The sequence below is a fragment of the Arvicola amphibius genome, chromosome 10 (genome assembly GCF_903992535.2).
Source record: "Arvicola amphibius chromosome 10, mArvAmp1.2, whole genome shotgun sequence".
NCBI classification, from domain to species: domain Eukaryota; kingdom Metazoa; phylum Chordata; class Mammalia; order Rodentia; family Cricetidae; genus Arvicola; species Arvicola amphibius.
Window position 1 is genome coordinate 73,398,399 of NC_052056.1, and position 19,935 is coordinate 73,418,333.

The following is a 19,935-nucleotide window of genomic DNA, read 5'->3' on the forward strand; positions in this document are numbered from 1 at the left end:
AGGCAGAGAGTAGAGTCACAAAGCAGGACAGTTAAAAATGAAGGGAATACAAGCAGAGAAACCTACAGAGGCGATAGTTAAAAGCTAACCTTTGTCCCCAGTTGCTGCCTAGCTGGAAAGCTGAGAAATGGGAGAGGATTGTTAAAAGTTTGCCTCTGGCCGGGCGGTGGTGGCACACGCCTTTAATCCCAGCACTCGGGAGGCAGAGGCAGGTGGATCTCTGAGTTCGAGGCCAGCCTGGTCTACAAGAGCTAGTTCTAGGACAGGCACCAAAGCTACAGAGAAATCCTGTCTTGAAAAATACCAAAAAAAAAAAAAAAAAAAAAAAGAGTTTACCTCTGTATACAGTGGACGTCAAGCTGTCTGCTCTTGACGCAGAAAGTGTTTGTTAAAGGTTTTAACAGTGGCTGCCAGCTTCATTAAGTAATTTCCCCAAAATGTGTTTGGGTTTACAACTTTATATTTCTCTATTCCTGAACTGGACCCTTTATTTCTGTAATTGATTCCTGGAGTCTTCAGTGTGACAGGGACAGTGTGACACACAGTCCAGTGGGCTGAACAAGCTAGCTGGGACAGGCTTCCTGCCTATAGAGAGCAGGAAGATAGCAGGGTCGGCTATTGGAGCCAGGAAGAGGAGCTACCGAAATTTGCATATCTTTGCAGATGCAGAAAAGGTCTGTGTCTGGGGTTGAGGGCGTGGCCAGGAAACAGCGCTGCTTCTTTAAGGATACTGTGACCTTATGGGAGGTGCTTTTGTCACTCTTGCCTCACTAGCCAATCAGACCCTCCAGGCGACCTGCCACTCAGAAGTGGGAAGGGCTCTTCCTGGTCTCAGGCTTCCGGGTTGCCTTTGAAGAGGAGCAGGCGTCAGCGGTTTTGCTGCTGTGCTGCCATTGCTGCTGTAGGGAGCTGAGCGGAGAGCTTTCGCGCGAGCTGGGAAGCCACAACATGGTGAGTGAGGGCCGACCATCCCCAGATGGGGTGGAGCAGATGCGGAGGTTCGGGAGCCAGTTTGGTGCGTCTTCCCAGGATCTGGGTGGGAACCTGCAGTCAGATTCTGTCCTGTGAAGCCCCTTGTGGTCCTTCCAACATCCTGGACCCAGCCAGGGCCAGGCCTCTGAATAACTTTGCTCTTTGACCTGATCTGCTCAGAGCATGGGGATCAGGGAGCTGTGTACACAAACTTCTTTGTAATCAACTTCAACGTGCTTTTGGTGTCTCCATGGATAGCTGGTTACCTAGTTTCCCCAGTACCGTCTAGAGGTTCAGCCCTATGCATTTAACCTTTCAGTATAAGATTCATTTATGTTAACTTTTGTGCAGGTTGTAAAAGGCGAACTCTGCACGGAACAGATAAATGTTATGCACAACCTCGCCATCCCAGCTTTATCTTTTCTACCTTCTCCTGGTCATGTTTATCTCATCCCTTGTGACCTTCACCTTATGACGTCCTGTTTCAAGTCACTGGCGTATTTTAGAAATTATTGTGGGACCATCTTTGCTGTGTAACTCTCCCATCTGCCTAAGTGAATAGTCCAGCCAGTTGCCTGTCTCTATTGAAATTGTTCAAAGTGTAACCTGGAGCCTAAACCTAAAAGACACTTAAGGATAGGGAATGCAGAACCTGTCTAAGGTGGCTCCTCTAGCTCACAGGCTTCTGTAGCTGTGGCCATGGGATTGGCTTTGAGCCTCCTCTGATAGTAAAATAAAGCACCAGGAGTGGATCAAAGAACTTGTACAACCTTGAGGTCAGGATTAAAGTCACATTGTATTTTTAAGGTTTGCATCTTTTGCTTATAGGATGTTAACTTATGATGTTTGTGAAATCCTGTGGCTGACACAGCTGTTTTTTCTTGTCCCTCAAAAAAATGCAAGGCAGAGAGTAGATTCATATAGGGGGACGGTTATAAATGAAGGGAATACAAGCAGAGGGTCCTATAGTGGTAATAGTTAAAAGCTAACCTTTGTCCCCAGTTCCTGCCTAGCTGGAAAGCTGAGAAACGGGAGAGGATTGTTAAAAGTTTACCTCTGTCTACAGTGGATGTCAAGCTGTTCTGCTCTTGAGGCAGAAAGTCTTTGTTAAAGGTTTTAACAGTGGCTATCAGCTTCATTTATTTAACTTGCCCAAAATGTGTTTGGGCTTACAACTTTATGTTTCTCTATTCCTGGACTGGACCCTTTATTTCTGTAATTTATTCCTGGACTTTTCAGTGTGAACGGGAATCACTCCATCCCATATAGTCCAGGGGGCTGTACAAGCTAGCTGGGACAGGCTTCCTGCCTATGTAGTGCAGGAAGATAGTAGGGTTGACTTTTGGAGGCAGGAACAAGCTCTACTGAAATCTGCATATCTTTTTTAGGGGAAAGGAGGGGGGTTCGAGACAGGGTTTCTCTTTGGTTTCGAAGCCTGTCCTGGGACTAGCACTTGTAGACCAGGCTGGCCTTTGAACTCACAGAGATCCTCCTACCTCTGCCTCCCAAGTGCTGAGATTAAATGCCTGCACCAACACCACCGGCCAAATCTGCATATCTTTACGGATCCAGAAAAGGTCTTTCGAGTGGAGGAAGCCTATTACAAACTTATGGCTGATTCACTCTTGTCTCACTAGCCAATCAGACCCTCCACGTGACCTGCCACTCAGAAGTGGTGAAGGGCCCTTCCTGGTCTCAGGCTTCCGGGTTGACTTTGAAGAGGAGCCAGCATCAGCCGTTTGGGTGCTGTGCTGCCATTGCTGCTGCAGGGAGCTGAGCGGAGAGCTTTCGCGCGAGCTGGGAAAGCCAGCATCAGCGATTTTGGTGCTGTGCTGCCATTGCTGCTGCAGGGAACTGAGCTGAGAGCCTTCGCGCGAGCTGGGAAACCACAACATGGTGAGTAAGGGCCTGCAATCCCCAGATGGGGTGGAGCAGATGCGGAGGTTCGGGAGCCAGTTTGGTGGGTCCTGCGGGGATCTGGGTGGGAACCTGCTGTCAGATTCCCTGTCCTGTGAAGCCCCTTGTGGTCCTTCCAACTTCCTGGACCCAGCCAGGGCCAGGCCTCTGAATAACTTTGCTCTTTGAGCTGAAACTGCTCAGAGCATGGGGATCAGAGCTGTGTGTACAAGCTTCTTTGTAGTCAACTTCAACATGCTTTTGGTGACTCTATGGATACCTGGTTGCCAAATTTTGAGAAGCCTAGTTTCTCCAGTACCTTCTAGAGGTTCAGCCCTTTGCATTTAACCTTTTATGTTAAATTTTGTGCAGGCTGTAAAAGGCTAACTCTACATGGAATAGACAAACATTATGCACAACCTCGCCATTCCAGCTTTATCTTTCCTACATCTCTGTTCTGTCTTTCTCATCCCTCATGAGCTTCACCTGAAGACCCTGTCACTGAATAATGACTTATGGTTTCGGTTCACTGGCATGTTTTAGAAATTATTCTGGGACCATCTTTGCTGTGTAATTCTTCTATCTGCCTAAGTGTCTAGACAGGCAAGTTGGCTGTCTCTATTGAAATTGTTCAAAGTGTAACCTGGAGCCTGAACCTAAAAGACAATTGAGCATATGGAATGCAGAACCTGTCTAAGGTGGCTGTAGCTATGGCCATGGGATTGGCTTTGAGCCTCCTCTGATAGTAAAATAAAGCACCAGGAGTGGATCAAAGAACTTGTACAACCTTGAGGTCAGGCTTAAAGTCACATTGCATTTTAAGGTTTACATCTTTTGGTCATAGGATGTTAACTTATGATGTTTGTGAAATCCTGTGGCTGACACAGCTGTTTTTTCTTGTCCCTCAAAGAATGCAAGGCAGAGAGTGGAGTCACATAGGGGGTCAGTTAAAAATGAAGGGAATACAAGCAGAGGGTCCTATAGCAGCAATAGTCAAAAGCTAACCATTGTCCCAAGTTCCTGCCTTGCTGGAAAGCTGAGAAACGGGAGGCAATTATTAAAAGTTTACCTCTGTGCACCGTGGCTGCCAGGATGTCTGCTCTTGAGGCAGAAAGTCTTTGTTAAAGGTTTTAACAGTGGCTATCAGCTTCATTTATTTTATTTCCCCAAAATGTGTTTGGGCTTACAACTTTATATTTCTGTATTCCTGGACTGAACCCTTTATTTCTGTAATTTATTCCTGGAGTCTTCAGTGTGACAGGGAATCACTCCACCCCACATAGTACAGAGGGCTGTACAAGCTAGCTGGGACAAGCTTCCTGCCTATGGAATGCAGGAGGATAACAGGGTTGACTTTTGGAGGCAGGAACAAGCTCTACTGAAATCTGCATATCTTTTTTTTTTTTTGTTTTGTTTTTGTTTTTCCGAGACTGGGTTTCTCTGTAGCTTTGGAGCCTGTCCAGGAACTAGCACTTGTAGACTGGCCTTGACTCACAGAGATCCGCCTGCCTCTGCCTCCTGTGCTGATATTAAAGGCTTGCACCACCACCGCCTGGCCAAATCTGCATATCTTTGCAGATCCAGAAAAGGTCTTTTTTTTTTTTTTTTTTTTTTTTTTTTGTTTTTCGAGACAGGGTTTCTCTGTGGCTTTGGAGCCTGTCCTGGAACTAGCTCTTGGAGACAAGGTCTTTGGGGTGGAGGGAGCATATTGCAAACTCATGGCTGATTCACTCTTGCCTCACTAGCCAATCAGACCCTCCACGTGACCTGCCACTCAGAAGTGGTGAAGGGCCCTTCCTGGTCTCAGGCTTCCGGGTTGACTTTGAAGAGGAGCCAGCATCAGCCGTTTGGGTGCTGTGCTGCCATTGCTGCTGCACGGAACTGAGCTGAGAGCCTTCGCGCGAGCTGGGAAACCACAACATGGTGACTGAGGGCCTGCTATCCCCAGATGGGGTGGAGCAGACGCGGAGTTGGGAGCCAGTTTGGTGGGTCTTCCCGGGGTCTGGGTGGGAACCTGCTGTCAGATTCCCTATCCTGTGAAGCCCCTTGTGGTCCTTCCAACTTCCTGGACCCAGCCAGGGCCAGGCCTCTGAATAACTTTGCTCTTTGAGCTGAATCTGCTCAGAGCATGGGGATCAGGGAGCTGTGTGTACAAACTTCTTTGTAGTCAACTTCAACATGCTTTTGTTTTCTCCATGGATAGCTGGTTGCCAAACTTAGAGAAGTCTGGTTTCTCCAGTACCTTCTAGAGGTTCAGCCCTTTGCATTTAACCTTTCAGTATAAGATTCATTTATGTTAACTTTTGTGCAGGTTGTAAAAGGCGAACTCTGCACGGAACAAATGTTATGCACAACCTCGCCATCCCAGCTTTATCTTTCCCACCTTCTCTGTTCTGTCTTTCTCATCCCTCGTGATCTTTACCTGAGGACCCTGTCACTGAAGAATGACTTCCGGTTTCAGGGCACTGGCGTGTTTTAGAAATTATTCTGGGACCATCTTTGCTGTGTAACTTTCCCATCTGCCTAAGTGTCTACACTGCAAGCTGCCTGTCTCTATTGAAATTGTTCAAAGTGTAACCTGGAGCCTGAACCTAAAAGACTCTTGAGGATATGGAATGCAAAATCTGTCTAAGGTGGCTCCTGTATCCATATTAGCCAGAGATGGATGCGCACCATCCTTAAAGAGAGTTTTCTTATTAATCTGCTAAGTGTGTGAAGTGATTTCTCAATGGGAAGGCAAATTAGTTCTGAGCAGCTACATTTTGATCCTGTCTGAGACAAGGTCTCTTATGTTGACTCAGGTGGCCTTGGTTTCAGTTTGTTGCTCTCCAAAAAAAATGACCCTGCTGTCCTCTATGCAATATTAACCTTAAAAACTCTTATATAGATGACTGTACCACCTCAGAGTATTAAAATGATCCATTAGAGTCATGTAGTTGATTACCCAGTGCAGTCACAGGAAAAGAATTTGCATGTGGAGCATTGCTTCTGTCCTCAGACCAAAATGGGAGGAATAGTTTACTGTGTGCATTGCAGGGGGAACGGGGTAGGCAATCAGCTGCTGGAGTCAACATTGTGACAAAGAACCTGGTTGTAGGGGCAGTGATTGTGTAATTTCCCTGCATGTTTTAATTCATTTTAGGTGAATAAACAGGGATCAGATTGTGTATGTGTGTACTTTTCTGGGATGTTATCTTCGGCCAGTGAGTTCTGAATTTACAATTAGGCTACCATCCTATGCAGGTGTGTTAATCCTGCTTGTCACAGTCATGTCAGCTCAAGAGGTTTGAGAAACAGGCCATTGGCTGTGACTCTGTGTCCGGTTACAGATCTCAGCAGCCAACATATGCATGTGTGCATCATCAATCTATCTCTTACTATGACATTCCTTCTACTTGGAAAGAACCTATTCTTTTTCAAAATCAATTTAGCTCAGGTTTTTTTATCTTAATTTTTTTATGATTTTAAGAATAACTTATTGGTATCATTTTTCAATATGTTCTTTAAGTGCATCACTGCTCTTGTCTCTATAGTTCTGTTCTCCGGTCTTTCTGGGTCATTAATATAGTTTCATTCCTTTCTCCAAAGTGTTGTTGAGTATTGATTTCTGTGGACAGCACTATCTCCTATGTCTTAGGGTTGACTCTTGCTATGTTGCTGAATATTGCTTTGAACAGCTAATCCTGCCTCTGGTTCCCACTATTGGGCAACTCCATTCAGGCTGAGTCTTAACTAGTCAGTGAGAAGAAAAAATGGACTAGTTAATGAGTGACCTCCAATCTCTCTGGCTTTTATTGGGTTATAAATGAAGAGGACCTGTGCAAGAATTGAGCTTATTGACCAACTTTGAAGCTGGTGAAGTCACAGTTTACAAAGGGAAAGGCAGGACAGTGGGTGAGAGCTTTCATCCTTCAACAGTAGTTGAGATTAGAAATGTGGAAATAGGTAATCAATTTTAGGTGCTCCATGAACACCCTGTTTGGACATTTCTTGTGATCCACAGACCAAGAAAATCAAGAATCTGGGCAAAGTCTGACCTCATTGTGAAACCAAATTGCTGTAGTTTCAATAGTTCAGATATTTCCAGTCAAGTTGGGATGCTCATAGCTCTCCACAGTTCCAGATCCTTTGCATTTGACCTTCCTCTATTTTTGTATGCCACCTGTATACATATGGAAGTGTTTGTCTCTCGTGCTCAAACATACACAAACATAGCAATAAGCTTGGTTTCAGAAGTTCTTGTGACTTACAAAGCAGTTATAGTAAAATATGTTGCTTTAGGTATACACTGATTTTTTTTAAAAATCTGTTATGTTGTAATTTGTTTTAAAAAGTTTTGATTTTCTTACTCCAATACACTCTTAAGAATTAGGTAATCAATTTTAGGTGCTTCATAAATGCCCTGACCATTTCTTGAGGTCTGGAGACCAGGGCAATCAAGACCAGGGCAATCAATCAAGAATCTGGGCAAAGACTGACCTCATTGTGAAACGAATTGACACAGTAGGTGTTGCTCATCTTCAGAGGCTTCTCAGGTGTGCATTGTGTTAGGCGGAGAGAGAAGGCAGAATCCACATCTTGTGCCATTGTCTATGTGGCAGGAATCAGATTTTTCATTAATCTTTTATGTTGTTTTGGAATTGGGCATCAGGGGCTGCATTTACCTGAAACCAGAAGGAGGCTTAACGGGCTGGAGACTCATAGCAACCTGCATTTGTTGAGAATTCTAGAACATATGGCTTCTGTCTTTATAAGTAGCTGGAGAGTCAGAAACAACATTTTTAAAGTTCTTTTTGAGTTGACTTTGGAAAACTTGGGAAGTGGTGTTTAATTTCTATTCACATAGAATCATAGGTAGCTTGGTAGCATTGGTCAAGATCACACTTTTCCTTGGTCAAGTTTCCTTTGGTCTTTTGATTAAAAGTTGATTATATTTTTCTGCCTTTGTTCTATGCTTTTTCTCTCCAAGCCCTCAATTCTTATACAAATATTATGCACATTCTTAATTGATGTATCTTTTTGGTAAGTATAGACGTCAAACTCTGTCAGTCTGTGTAGTCAATATCCCACTGAGCATTCAGAGTGTGTCCACTGTGAATGCAGCTTTGTAATCAGCTTTCCTGTTATGAATTGTTGCGCATTGATATTGGATTGTATTCATTCTGTGGTACAAATTTAGCATATACAACATTTTAATTTTTATGCATTATGTTTCCAAAGATCATTCCTTTACTTCTTTATTTAGCTAAGTTTTATTATTTTTGTTGTTAATCTGTGAAATACTTTTTGGCTTATTGGATAAATGGTATTATAGGTCTTGACAAGTTCCTCAGCACATAATCTTTTTGGGGATTACCCGAGTTTAGATACCTACATTAAAGTTGGGAGGTTCCTAACTCTCTATAATTCCAGATTCAGGGTATCTGAGCCCCTCTATTTTTGTTTGTCACCTATACACATATGGAAGTGTTTGTCTCGTGCTCAAACATATGCAAAAATAGCAATAAAATTGTTTTCAAAGTACTTGTAACTTATAAAGCAATTGTAGTAAAACATGTTGCTTAAGTATACACTGATTCTTTAAAAATCTGTCATCTTGTAATTTGTTTTAAAAAGTTTTGATTTTGTTACTCTAATACAATCTTATAGGCAACTATCAATCATGGGGAACAAAATGGTGGCTAATCCTAACAGACAGCCCTTTCTTTGTCATAAGAGAATGAGATCCTTTTATTGGTCAAAACTATTTTCTGCAAAGTTGTAACATCAGAAGGCTTCAAGTGAATCTCTCGAGGTTTGGTGGAACTTCCCTCCTGACCCAACCCATTTTCTGTTATTGATAAAGAAGAGAACTGGACCGTAGAGAAGGAGTGCTGGGCAGTGATTTCTTAGAGTTGGATTTTGATTAGAATCTTGTGGTTCTTGTTCAAGAGACCGTTATATATATATATATATATATATATATATTTGTAGGTCTGTGTTTGTGTCATGTTTCTCAGTGTTACCATCTATGTTGTTGATTTTATTATGATAGTCTAATTATACTGTTCATCTTCTGGAAATGATGGACATTCACCAATTCTATATTCAGAAACTTTCTTATATTATGAGTTTCTTGAGTTTTTGTTGGCTTGGGAATTTTCTGTACAGAGACAGTTTTACCTTTCTCTTCTTGATCTTAGATGCTTGCCTTTTCCCATTTCCTGGGATTTCTGTGCTTTCCAGTTGTTGCTATCTTCGTGTCTGTGTCTTTGATGCTTAAGTGATTAATATGATTAATACATCAGCTTTGGATCTTTAAAGATTCTTGAATATATTTTCCTTATATCCTAATTGGCCTGTTCTGTCAACGTGACAATACCTAGGGTCATCTGAGGAGAAGTCAGCTGAGGATATGCTTAGAGCAGAATGTCTGGTTTCTGAGTCTGAAAGAGATTGTGTTGATTGATGGCTGATGTGGGAAGACTCTTCCACTGTGTTAGTAATTTCTCTAAGTGAATAGGCCTGGGCTGGAAAAGAGAGCTAGCTGAGCACAAGACAGTAACAGAGCAAAAGAGAAATCCAGGAAACAACCATTTCCATGTGTTTTTTTCTTCGGGGCTTAATTTGAGTTTCTGTCCTAAGCTCCCACAGTGATGGACTGTGACTTAGGGGTGACAACCAAAGAAACCTAAGAAACTCATGACCTGAGTTGCCTTTGGTTAGATAATTTAATCACAGCAAGAGAGAGAAAAGTGCAACAGCAAATGGTACCTCAAAAGGGATTTTGTTGCTACAAAGAACTTGAGAATGTTGAGTTTTTGAAGAATGTTGGATGTATCAGGATTTAAGATGGCAAAATCTATTAAAAGCTCTACACAGAGCTTAATTGACTTTGTAGGACCTGGAAGATGAGAATGTTGTGAGTTATGGCAAACAGTGAAGGTCAAGGTCATAGAATTTTAGTGGGCAAAGACTCTTCAGGAATATGGAGTAGGCTTGGCATACTTGCTTTGAGAGATCTGTGTCATTGGTTTTTCAGGTTAAAGTCCATGGCTCCTAGGGCACAGTGTATCTTCTGTTTCCTGACAGACTGATGCACTCCCTCAGGCAGGTGAAACAATGAGGCCGATTTGTGTTCCTCTATGATCCTGTACTAATCAAGGAAATGTGGAAGTTGAACATGACGATTGGTTTTGACTTTAATATGGTGTACCCTGTGTAGCTTGCAGTCTTCATTGTATTCTGGCAACTACAACTGTATTGATCCTAGACATTGTCATAATTTTCTGTTTCTAATAAAGATATAAAAAGTCTGATTGCCTTCAATAAAAGTCATAGCCTCTTCCAGCTGAGGCCCCTGAAGTCCAGGCCTGGGTTCAATCCTCATGGCCTAATGAGGTAAGAAAGTGCAGATGCTTAGAGGACTTCATGGAAAATTTAACTGGGGTTTATTTGTGTGATACTTGACCCCAAATCTTTCTTATTTCCATGTCCCAAGAAAGTGAGAAGGCAGAATTAAAAGGTAAGGGCTGGTTTCTTAGACAATATTGCTTGTGTTGGGTGGTTATGAATGTTGACTCAGTTTAGGTCTACAGTGAAAACGAAACAAGTAGAAAGAAATGAAAAGTCTCTGTTTTGAGAAAAGCAGCACTAGCTAGTTTCAGATGGCAGTTCAGTGGTACAAACGAGGCAGAGATTTCTAGGATTTTAGCACCATTAAAGGGAAGGTCCTTGCTTTGCATCTAAAGCCAAGTGTAAGAGTCTGTCCAGCTAAGCCCTTAGTTTATAGGATGGGTATGCAAAGTAGTTCCTTGTCCCAGGAGCAATATCATACAGAACCTGCAGCAAATTTGGTCCAAGTTTGGTAGGGTCTATTAAATCTTGGCAGGATCACCTATATTCTGGAAGAAAGGAAGATGTAAAACATAAAGGTCCTGGATTCTTCTCCTGTGCTCTGTTCATCGCTATTGGACCCATCTATGTTTGGCAGAGTCAGAGTCCCAGGGAATAGGTTGTGAGAGTTCCTTTGCATGGCGTGGTGGAGATGAAGCTGAGTTGTGTTTGGTGCACAGGATGTTGAGATGCACACGCTATGGGACATCTGTGATGGAGAGCGGCATATGGCAAGTGGAAGTAGTGGAAGAGCTACGAGAAGTTGCAGGATGTTGTGTGGTATTTTGATCATATTTTGATAATAAGGATTGTTTGTAGTAAGAGAGCAGAGCTAGCCAATAGTGGAGCAGAAATACCATAGAGGTTTGGAGGACTGTGGACAGATAGGAGACAGGAAGTAGTAAGGTGGAGCTGAGAGAGGTTCTTGGTCTTTTAGGATGGAGAAAGGCAAGAGGTAGAAATTGCTGGTGGCTGTTCCTCTGCTTCTCTGATCTTTCAGGTTCTTACCCCATATCTGATTTCTGATTTATTTGTTGATAAAGGTCAATTAGATTAATAGTTCATCTAACATCTTAAAAGATTTGCTTAGTAAGCAAAAGGGCAGTTAAGACACCAGAGATAACTTACACAGAAGTTTATTAACTTTGATGCTATTGGAAAGGAAGCAACAGCTCCTGGGATATTAGATAATAAAAATAACCCTGCTAAATTAAATTAACCTGTACCCTTTAAAGATAGGTTTACCTTAAAATAAAAACCATGATCTGTGTTATATATGGTAAGAGGTTTTCCTTTTGTTCCAGAAGGAAAAAACATAGATACTGTCAAAATTGATAAAGATTAGATTCAAGCAAAAAAAAATCTCTTTATTAAAAAAGAATAGCTCATCAAACAGCATGACTGTTCCATCTAATCTAGCTTATAAATCTAACAATTGTTTTTCACTTGATAAAATATACTTGCCAAAAATAATACTTACCAAAAGTAGGACTGAGGTAGGGTTTTTCTTTGTTTAAAAAAAAAATAGAGACATCCACCCAACTAAGAAATCTCAAGCCAACTGGACAAATGAGACATGTAAAAAAGTAATGAACTATCCAAAAATGTCCTCCCCAGTAAGAAATTGGCCTATTGATGTATCACATTTCCAACAGGATAACGTTTCATAAGTCTTCCCTGTTGTTTGTTTCTGCTGTTCTCTACAGATATATTAGACAAATGTTGTTTTTAGAGTCTCAGTTAAATTATAAAATTAAAGTTTGCATTTTAATTGGAACCTGGTTCTCGCCTCTGAAGTGAAACATGTTTGTCAAAGGACAATTGAGCCATGTGGTGGTGGTTCATGCCTTTAATCCCAGCCCTTGGAAGGCACAGGTAGGTGGATCTCTGTGAATTCGAAAGCAGCCTGGTCTACAGAGTTAGTTTCAGGATAGGCTGTTACACTGAGAAACCCTGTCTTGGAAAACCAAAAGGAAAAAGAAAATTGCAAATCTCTGTCTCATGTCAAAAAAGCCACCTTACATGGAACAAAAGAAAAACCAAAAGTAAGAGACTATCCTATTGCCACTAATCTGACAATACTTTGGTTTAATGTTAACTCTTCAAAACTTTTCTTAAGGTATGAATATTTTCCAAAATTTATTAAATTTATGTATATATAAGTATACATATTAAAGTTTCTGTCATGATATTAATGGCTATAGAGAGTACTAATTCTAAAAATAGGCTTCTTCTAACTACCTGTCCATGATTTCCAGTTTAAGTCTTTCTCAGGTAACTAAAAGTTAAGTTTATGTACTCTGGATGTAGATAAGAAATTATGGTCCTTTAACCTCTTTGAGGTTTACTACATTTAAATCTTTATGTTTTCTAGAGTTAGCTGTTGTCATTCTTTTTTTGTTGTTTTTTTTTTGTTTGTTTGTTTGTTTGTTTGTTTTTCTAGACGGGGTTTCTCTGCGGCTTTGGAGCCTGTCCTGGAACTAGCTCTTGTAGACCAGGCTGGTCTCGAACTCACAGAGATCCGCCTGCCTCTGCCTCCCGAGTGCTGGGATTAAAGGCGTGCGCCACCACCGCCCGGCGGCTGTTGTCATTCTTAACAGTGACCTTTAAAGTTTCCAAAAGGATGATGGGGGTTCACAACAATGATTTCACCTGGAATGTACTAATGCCACTAAACTAACAACACCACCCAAAGATCAGCTTTTGTCTATAAACTACTCATAACAGTTTCAGGCAATTACCTAAGATGGTCGTCATATGCTACTCTAGCTAGGATTTGAGATAAGTCCTATACTTTTCCATTATACAAAGACTGGAAAACAAATAATCCAGCTAACTCTCCCATGACTTGATAAATATCCCATTTTTTTAGAGTCTCCTAAAGATGTCATTTTCCACAGAGAACAAAAAGTAATTTTAAAACACGATGTCCAAATTCTAAGAGCTGGCGTGGCAGGTTTTGCTCATTCAGTAGGTTTGTCTTTTTTTGTCATATCTGTCATTTTTAGGGGGGTTGGTTAAAGTTGTTATTGACAATGGTCAAAAGAAATCTAAACAAAGGACTTTACATTCAGGGATCTTGTTCTGTAAATGAAAAGGGGAGATATAGAAAGGATAGGAAAAAGTATAAGTTGTTATCTGCTTTCCAACCAAATGAATACCAACTACCAATCTTAAATATTTTACATTGTGTTGATTTTTACATATTAATATGAACTTAAGGTTATTTTTGTTATTCTCTATATATGTTCCTACTCTTGTTTAACATATTTTTGTATGTTGATTATAAATTTAAGGTTATTTTTGTTAAAACCTCCTATATGTATGTTTCTACTCTTGTTTAAGGTATTGTACTTATACAACTCATTTAACAATGTAATAAAAACTTCTAGTCCTAAAAGTTATTATTCAAGACATTAAATATAATAAAAACATACAGTTTAGTAGTTAGTCACATATTACAATCAAATTCATAGTCATGTTATAGATGTTTACAAGGTGAAACAAAATATATTTTATGTTTATTCTTAATAAATTTAATTTTTTGAGACAGGGTTACCCTCTGTAGCTTTGTCCTAGAAATCACTTTGTAGACCAGACTGGCTTTGAAGTCATTTAGATCCACTTGCTACTGCCTCCCAAGTGCTGGGATCAAAGGTTGTCCTGGTCAAAAATACATTTCAAAAAGATAGACTGTCTCCACCATTTCAGAGATCTACAAAATATAGCATTTTAGATGTGTTAATAATATAAGGCTTTTCATGATAATGAGACATGCCTGCTCCTAACAACACCAATGTCCTACAGAAAAGATAATGATCGTCAAAGAAACTCCATATGGAGCTTAATTTCTTGTTTACATAGTTGGCCACTGGGCAAGAAACTGCTTTTGCCTAATTACTGAGAGAATGCTGTCCAAATTAGAAAAACAGGACACAAATGAAAGTGACTACCAAACAACCAAGACAAGGTAGGACAGTCATTTAAAATTCCTGCTTCACAGAAAAGTCTTATTTTATCTTGTTGTACCTTCTTCCTGTTACAAACATTCCCAGGTATATGTATTCTTAAAACCAGGAATTCCCCTCTCTAAGAGGGATCCAGGATCAGAATTCTGTTGCTCCAAAACAAATAAGAATTTTCATACACACACACACACACAGAGAGAGAGAGAGAGAGAGAGAGAGAGAGAGAGAGAGAGAGAGAGAGAGAGAGAGAGAAATCGGTGAGACTAGCTAGTACACATGCGGTAAACTCCTTAACAGATAAAGTTAGTTAAGAAAGGAATTAAATCATTAGGTAATTTTAGAGGGGCAGGTTAATGTGCTTCACTTCGTTTTTAGATGGTAGAAAAAGCTAAAAGTTTATTTTCAGTAAAATTATGAATAGGGCATGGATTGTTTAAATCAGCACACCACTTCTTTTCTCCCACCATGTATAGAATTGGGTATACAAGCAAACTAAGTAAATGGTCATGAAGAAGCTAATCCAGATGCTGCAATTCATACAGTCTGAGGTTTGGAGTTAGAGTTACTGCTCCAAGCAAAAGAGAGACCCAGACCTCTATCATTAATTCTGGGCTAGGCTAGTATCAGCCATTGTGATCATGGGTGTTGTGGATCCTTCTCTGATTTGCAGTTAATTATCTCTTCTGCTGTCCTTGAGAGTAAGACAGAAGCTTCAAATTTCCTGAAGTAATGTCATCGGTAAACTGAGGAGAAGGTGACCATAAGGAGTTAGGTCCATAACTTTGGTTATGTGGTAATTGTAGTGGGAGCAGCGGGCCGTGTTCCCAACACCCCGCTCCTGGCCGCCTGGCTAGCTTATGTCCCGAAATAACACACAAACTGTATTCATTTAAACACTGCCTGGCCCATTAGTTTCAGCCTCTTACTCACATCTTGACTAACCCATATCTAATAATCTGTGTAACACCACAAGTGGTGTCTTACCGGGAAAGATTCAGCATGTCTGACCTGGAGGCTGACTCCATCACGTCTGACCCAGAGAGGAGAGGCACACTAACTTCCCTTCTTCCCAGCATTCTGTTCTGTCTACTCTACCCACCTAAGGGCTGGCCTATCAAATGGGCCAATGCAGTTTCTTTGTTAACCAATGCAAGTCCTCCATTAGGTAATTCTGTGTCCGTGGATATCTGTTAATATCTTAAATGGTGTGCTCTTGTCTTTACCCTAAGCACTGATCGAATAATTAGCTGTCTACTGATAAAGATAATTTTAGGAAGGCAGATCTCTGAGTTTACTTAGTAAACTTAACATGCATGTCTACATCTTAGTTTGCAGTGACCTATGATGATGTGCACATCAACTTCACTTGGGAAGAGTGGGCTTTGCTGGATCCTTCCCAGAAGGAGCTCTACAAAGATGTGATGCTGGAGACCTACAGGAACCTCACTAGTCTAGGTAAGACTCAATTTTCCTTTAGATTTTAAAATAAGGGGACAACTATTCCTTTATTATTGATGCTCTTTGGTAATTTGATTGAGAGAGAGAAGGATGAGGTGAATGATCAGGCATGGTTCTAAGATTTACTGAGGATAGTAACTTAAATTTTAGACAATTTTTGTAGTATAACATATATTGTCTGATACTATATTTTAGGATATGACTGGGAAGATCATAATGTTGAAGAAAATTATCAAATTTCTAGAAGACAAGAGAGGTAATTTTCACGTGCAAGCAGATACAAATGTGGCTCTGAAGAAATTGTAATGTGTCCTGGAAGTTTTCACCAAAAGCAGCAGTGTAAATAACCAGAGCTTAAAGTTCATTGATGATCAATAAACTCTCGCAAAACCATATACCTCCATTTAGGTAGGAGAATTGAATTGCAAGGCATTTTTTAAGAAAGAAGACAGAGGATAATGCCTTACTAGATATCACCATTTGAATCATAGTACCGTGAGAGCTATGCTGTAGAACTGTCCATTGCATTTGTTTCAGGCTACTCATATTACAAAGGATAACACATTGAAGCGGTGATAGATACATCTCCAACACTTCTAATAAGTAAATATTCCACAGTCAAGCTAGTATTACTCTTACAGTTGTGACTGTGCTGTGTTTAATGAGATGGTCAGTTAGAGTCAGGAGTCAAGGTGCAGTTGTTGTAGAGAAACCTTAATCACTATACTATGAGTCTCTGATGAACAGAAAGTCAAACTGCGTAAATTCAATCTGTAAGCCTTTTATTTTTTATATTTCCTTTACTAGTTATATCATATGTTACTCTGAATACACGTCATATGAGCCCAGGGATATACAAAGATGTAACATACCTGTAGTAGGAGGCTGTTTATTATTTCTCTGGTCCCCATACCACAAAAAATCTCAGTAGCTATATCACTTAAATCACTGCTTGGCCAATCACTTAACCGTATTCCTATCACATCTAGGACTAACCCTTTGCATTATTTTATATTTTACTGTGAGGTTGTGGCCTACCAGCAATGTTCCAATAAGCAGCTTACATGATTCCTTTATGGAATGTCCATGATATGTATTTGGCTCTGCCTTTTTTCACCCAGTATTCAAATTAGTTTCCCCACCTAACTTTACTCTGCCCTAAGGCTAAGGTGGATTCCTTATTCATTAACCAATAAAAGCAAGAAATATACAGAAGGACCTCCCATTCCACATACTTCTCTCACAAATCAATTGGAAGTTAAGTAGCAAGCAGTCCTCATGATGAGTATACTTTCAGTATTTTATATAAGTATACAGGTAATTGGTTTTCCAGCTTCATTTTTAATTGAACAAGCTTATATTGAATTAAAGCCTTATGAGTTCTATGACTGTGTAAATACCTCTGGTTGTCCAGCTTATTTAACAAGTGTAGTATGTTTCAGAGTATAAGAAAATTTGTGGATACCATAAGTGTGGTACAGTACTGAGAATTTCCAGTTTTCTTCTAATACGTTATAGACCTTATGTAGAGAAAAGTTTTTCTAAAGGTGAACCATGAAATAAAAGTATCCTCAAAGATACAAGGCATCCTTTAATGAAGGGCAACAACGAGTTTAAAGAGTGATAAATCTTTAAAGTTTAATTCCTCTTAAGAATTGTACTAAATTTTAAAATTAGTTCATACACATATAAAGATTCGACATTTGTAAGGAATGTGGTAAAACTTTTACATGTGCTAATTATCCTTACAGGAACTATAGAAACCAAACTGGAGAGAAACCTACTGAATATACTCGATGTGCTGAAGCCTTTGCATATGGTTGTCATTTTCAAAAACATGAAAAACCACATACTAGAGATCAACCCTTTGAGTGTAATCAGTGTGGTAAAGCCTTTGCATTTCCCAATAGTCTTCAAAACCATGAAAGAACACATACTGGAGAGAATCCCTATGAATGTAATCTGCGTAGTAGAGTCTTTGCAATTAAATGTAATCTTCAAAGTCACGAAAGAACACATACTGGAAAGAAGCCCTCTGAATGTAATCAGTGTTATAAAGCCTTTGCACATAACATTTTTCTTAAAATTCATAAAGGTACACTTACTGGAGGAAAATCCTATGAATGTAATCTGTGTGGTAAAGCCTTTTCTTTTCAAAGCTCTCTTCTAAGACATAAAAGAACACATACTGGAGAGAAACCCTATGAATGTAATCTCTGTGGTAGATCCTTTGCATTTAAATATAATCTTGAAAGTCATAAGAGAACACATACTGGAGAGAAACCCCATGAATGTAATCAGTGTGGTAAAGGTTTTGCACGTCCTAGTCATCTTCAAATGCATGAAAGAACACATACTGGAGAGAAACCCTATGACTGTAATCTGTGTGGTAAAGGTTTTGCACGTCTTAGTCATCTTCAAATGCATGAAAGAATACATACTGGAGAGAAACCCTATGACTGTATTCTGTGTGGTAAAACTTTTGCACGTCTTAGTCAGCTTCAAAGTCATAAAAGAACACATACTGGAAAGAAATCCTATGAATGTAATCAGTGTGGTAAAGCCTTTGCCCATCACTCTTCTCTTAAAAGTCATGAAAGAACACATACTGGTGAGAAACCCTATAAATGTAATCAGTGTGGTAGAGCCTTTGCACATAACACTTCTCTTAAAAGTCATGAAAGAACACACACTGGAGAGAAACCGTATGAATGTAATCTGTGTGATAAAGCCTTTGCCCATCAGAGTCATCTTCAGAGTCATAAAAGGACACATACTGGAGAGAAACCCTATGAATGTAATCTGTGTGATAAAGCCTTTTCTTGTAAAACTCTTCTTCGAAAGCATAAAAGTATACATACTGGTGAGAAACCCTATGAATGTCATCTGTGTGGTAAAGCCTTTGCCCAGCAGAGTCATCTTCAGAGTCATAAAAAAACACATACTGGAGAGAAACCCTATAAATGTAATGAGTGTGGTAAAGCCTATGCACATCATACTTCTCTTAAAAGTCATGAAAGAATACATACTGGAGAGAAACCGTATGAATGTAATCTGTGTGATAAAGCCTTTGCACATCACACTTCTCTTAAAAGTCATGAAAGAACACATACTGGAGAGAAACCCTATGAATGTAATCAGTGTGGTAGATCCTTTGCACTTAAATGTAATCTTAAAAGTCATAAGAGAACACATACTGGAGAGAAACCCCATGAATGTAATCAGTGTGGTAAAAGTTTTGGAGGTACTAGTAATCTTCAAATGCATGAAAGAACACATACTGGAGAGAAACCCTATGACTGTAATCTGTGTGGTAAAGGTTTTGCACGTCTTAGTCATCTTCAAATGCATGAAAGAATACATACTGGAGAGAAACCCTATGACTGTATTCTGTGTGGTAAAGCTTTTGCACGTCTTAGTCAGCTTCAAAGTCATAAAAGAACACATACTGGAAAGAAACCCCATGAATGTAATCAGTGTGGTAAAGCCTTTGCCCATCACACTTCTCTTAAAAGTCATGAAAGAACACATACTGGTGAGAAACCCTATAAATGTAATCTGTGTGGTAGAGCCTTTGCACATCACGCTTCTCTTAAAAGTCATGAAAGAACACATACTGGAGAGAAACCCTATGAATGTAATCTGCTTTGAAAAGCCTTTTCTTGTCAAACTTTTCGAAAGCATAAAAGAATACATATGGGAGAGAAACCTTGTGAGTGAAATCACTGTAGCAAAGTCTATATATATCATAGTTATCTTCAAAATCATGAGTGAACGCGAACTGGAGAGAAACCCCATGAATGTAATCTGTGTGGTAAAGTCTTTGCTTGTCAAAGTGTTCTTGGAAGGCATTAAAAACCACATAGTGGATCCAAAACCTATGAATGTAATGTGTGTGTTACAGTCTTTGCAAATAACAGACATCTTCAATGGCATAAAAGAACAAATACTGGAGAGAAACCCTCCAAATGTTATCAGTGCGGTAAAGTCTTTGTCTATTACACTCTTCTTCAAATGCATAAAAGGACTCATACTCGAGTGAAACTCTGAATGCAGTCAGTGTGGTGAAGCCTTTGCTGATCACAGTCATCTTCAAAGGCATAAAAGAACACAGTCTGAAGAAAAACTTGATCTAATCAATGTGGTCAATCCTTTTTCTCATAATCATCTTCAAATGCATAAAAGAACACATACTTGAGAGAAATCTTATGGATTTCATCAGTGTAGTCTTCAAAATCATGAGACAGAAACTCTGAATGTTCCTTTT

General features: G+C 39.9%; 1 protein-coding gene across 2 annotated transcripts; it reads left to right on the plus strand.

Moving 5' to 3' along the window:
- The first annotated feature begins 853 nt into the window (after positions 1-853).
- Positions 854-19,712, plus strand: LOC119825508 (zinc finger protein 431-like). Of its 2 annotated transcripts, XM_038346416.1 has the most exons (5): positions 854-951; positions 2,610-2,868; positions 15,539-15,665; positions 15,864-15,924; positions 17,420-19,712. In XM_038346416.1, the coding sequence occupies exons 2-5, from the start codon at positions 2,866-2,868 to the stop codon at positions 19,317-19,319; spliced, it is 2,091 nt and encodes a 696-aa protein (XP_038202344.1). In that variant the 5' UTR covers positions 854-951; positions 2,610-2,865; the 3' UTR covers positions 19,320-19,712. The 2 variants fall into 2 exon arrangements, with proteins under 2 accessions (XP_038202344.1, XP_038202345.1); XM_038346417.1 differs by lacking the exon at positions 15,864-15,924 and having other exon boundaries at positions 17,420-17,986.
- The last annotated feature ends 223 nt before the right edge of the window (positions 19,713-19,935 follow it).

Coding starts and splice junctions, on each gene's coding strand:
- LOC119825508 (XM_038346416.1), top strand. Junction 15,666..15,863: donor CAGGAACCTCACTAGTCTAG/GTAAGACTCAAT, acceptor ACTATATTTTAG/GATATGACTGGGAAGATCAT. Junction 15,925..17,419: donor ATTTCTAGAAGACAAGAGAG/GTAATTTTCACG, acceptor TTATCCTTACAG/GAACTATAGAAACCAAACTG.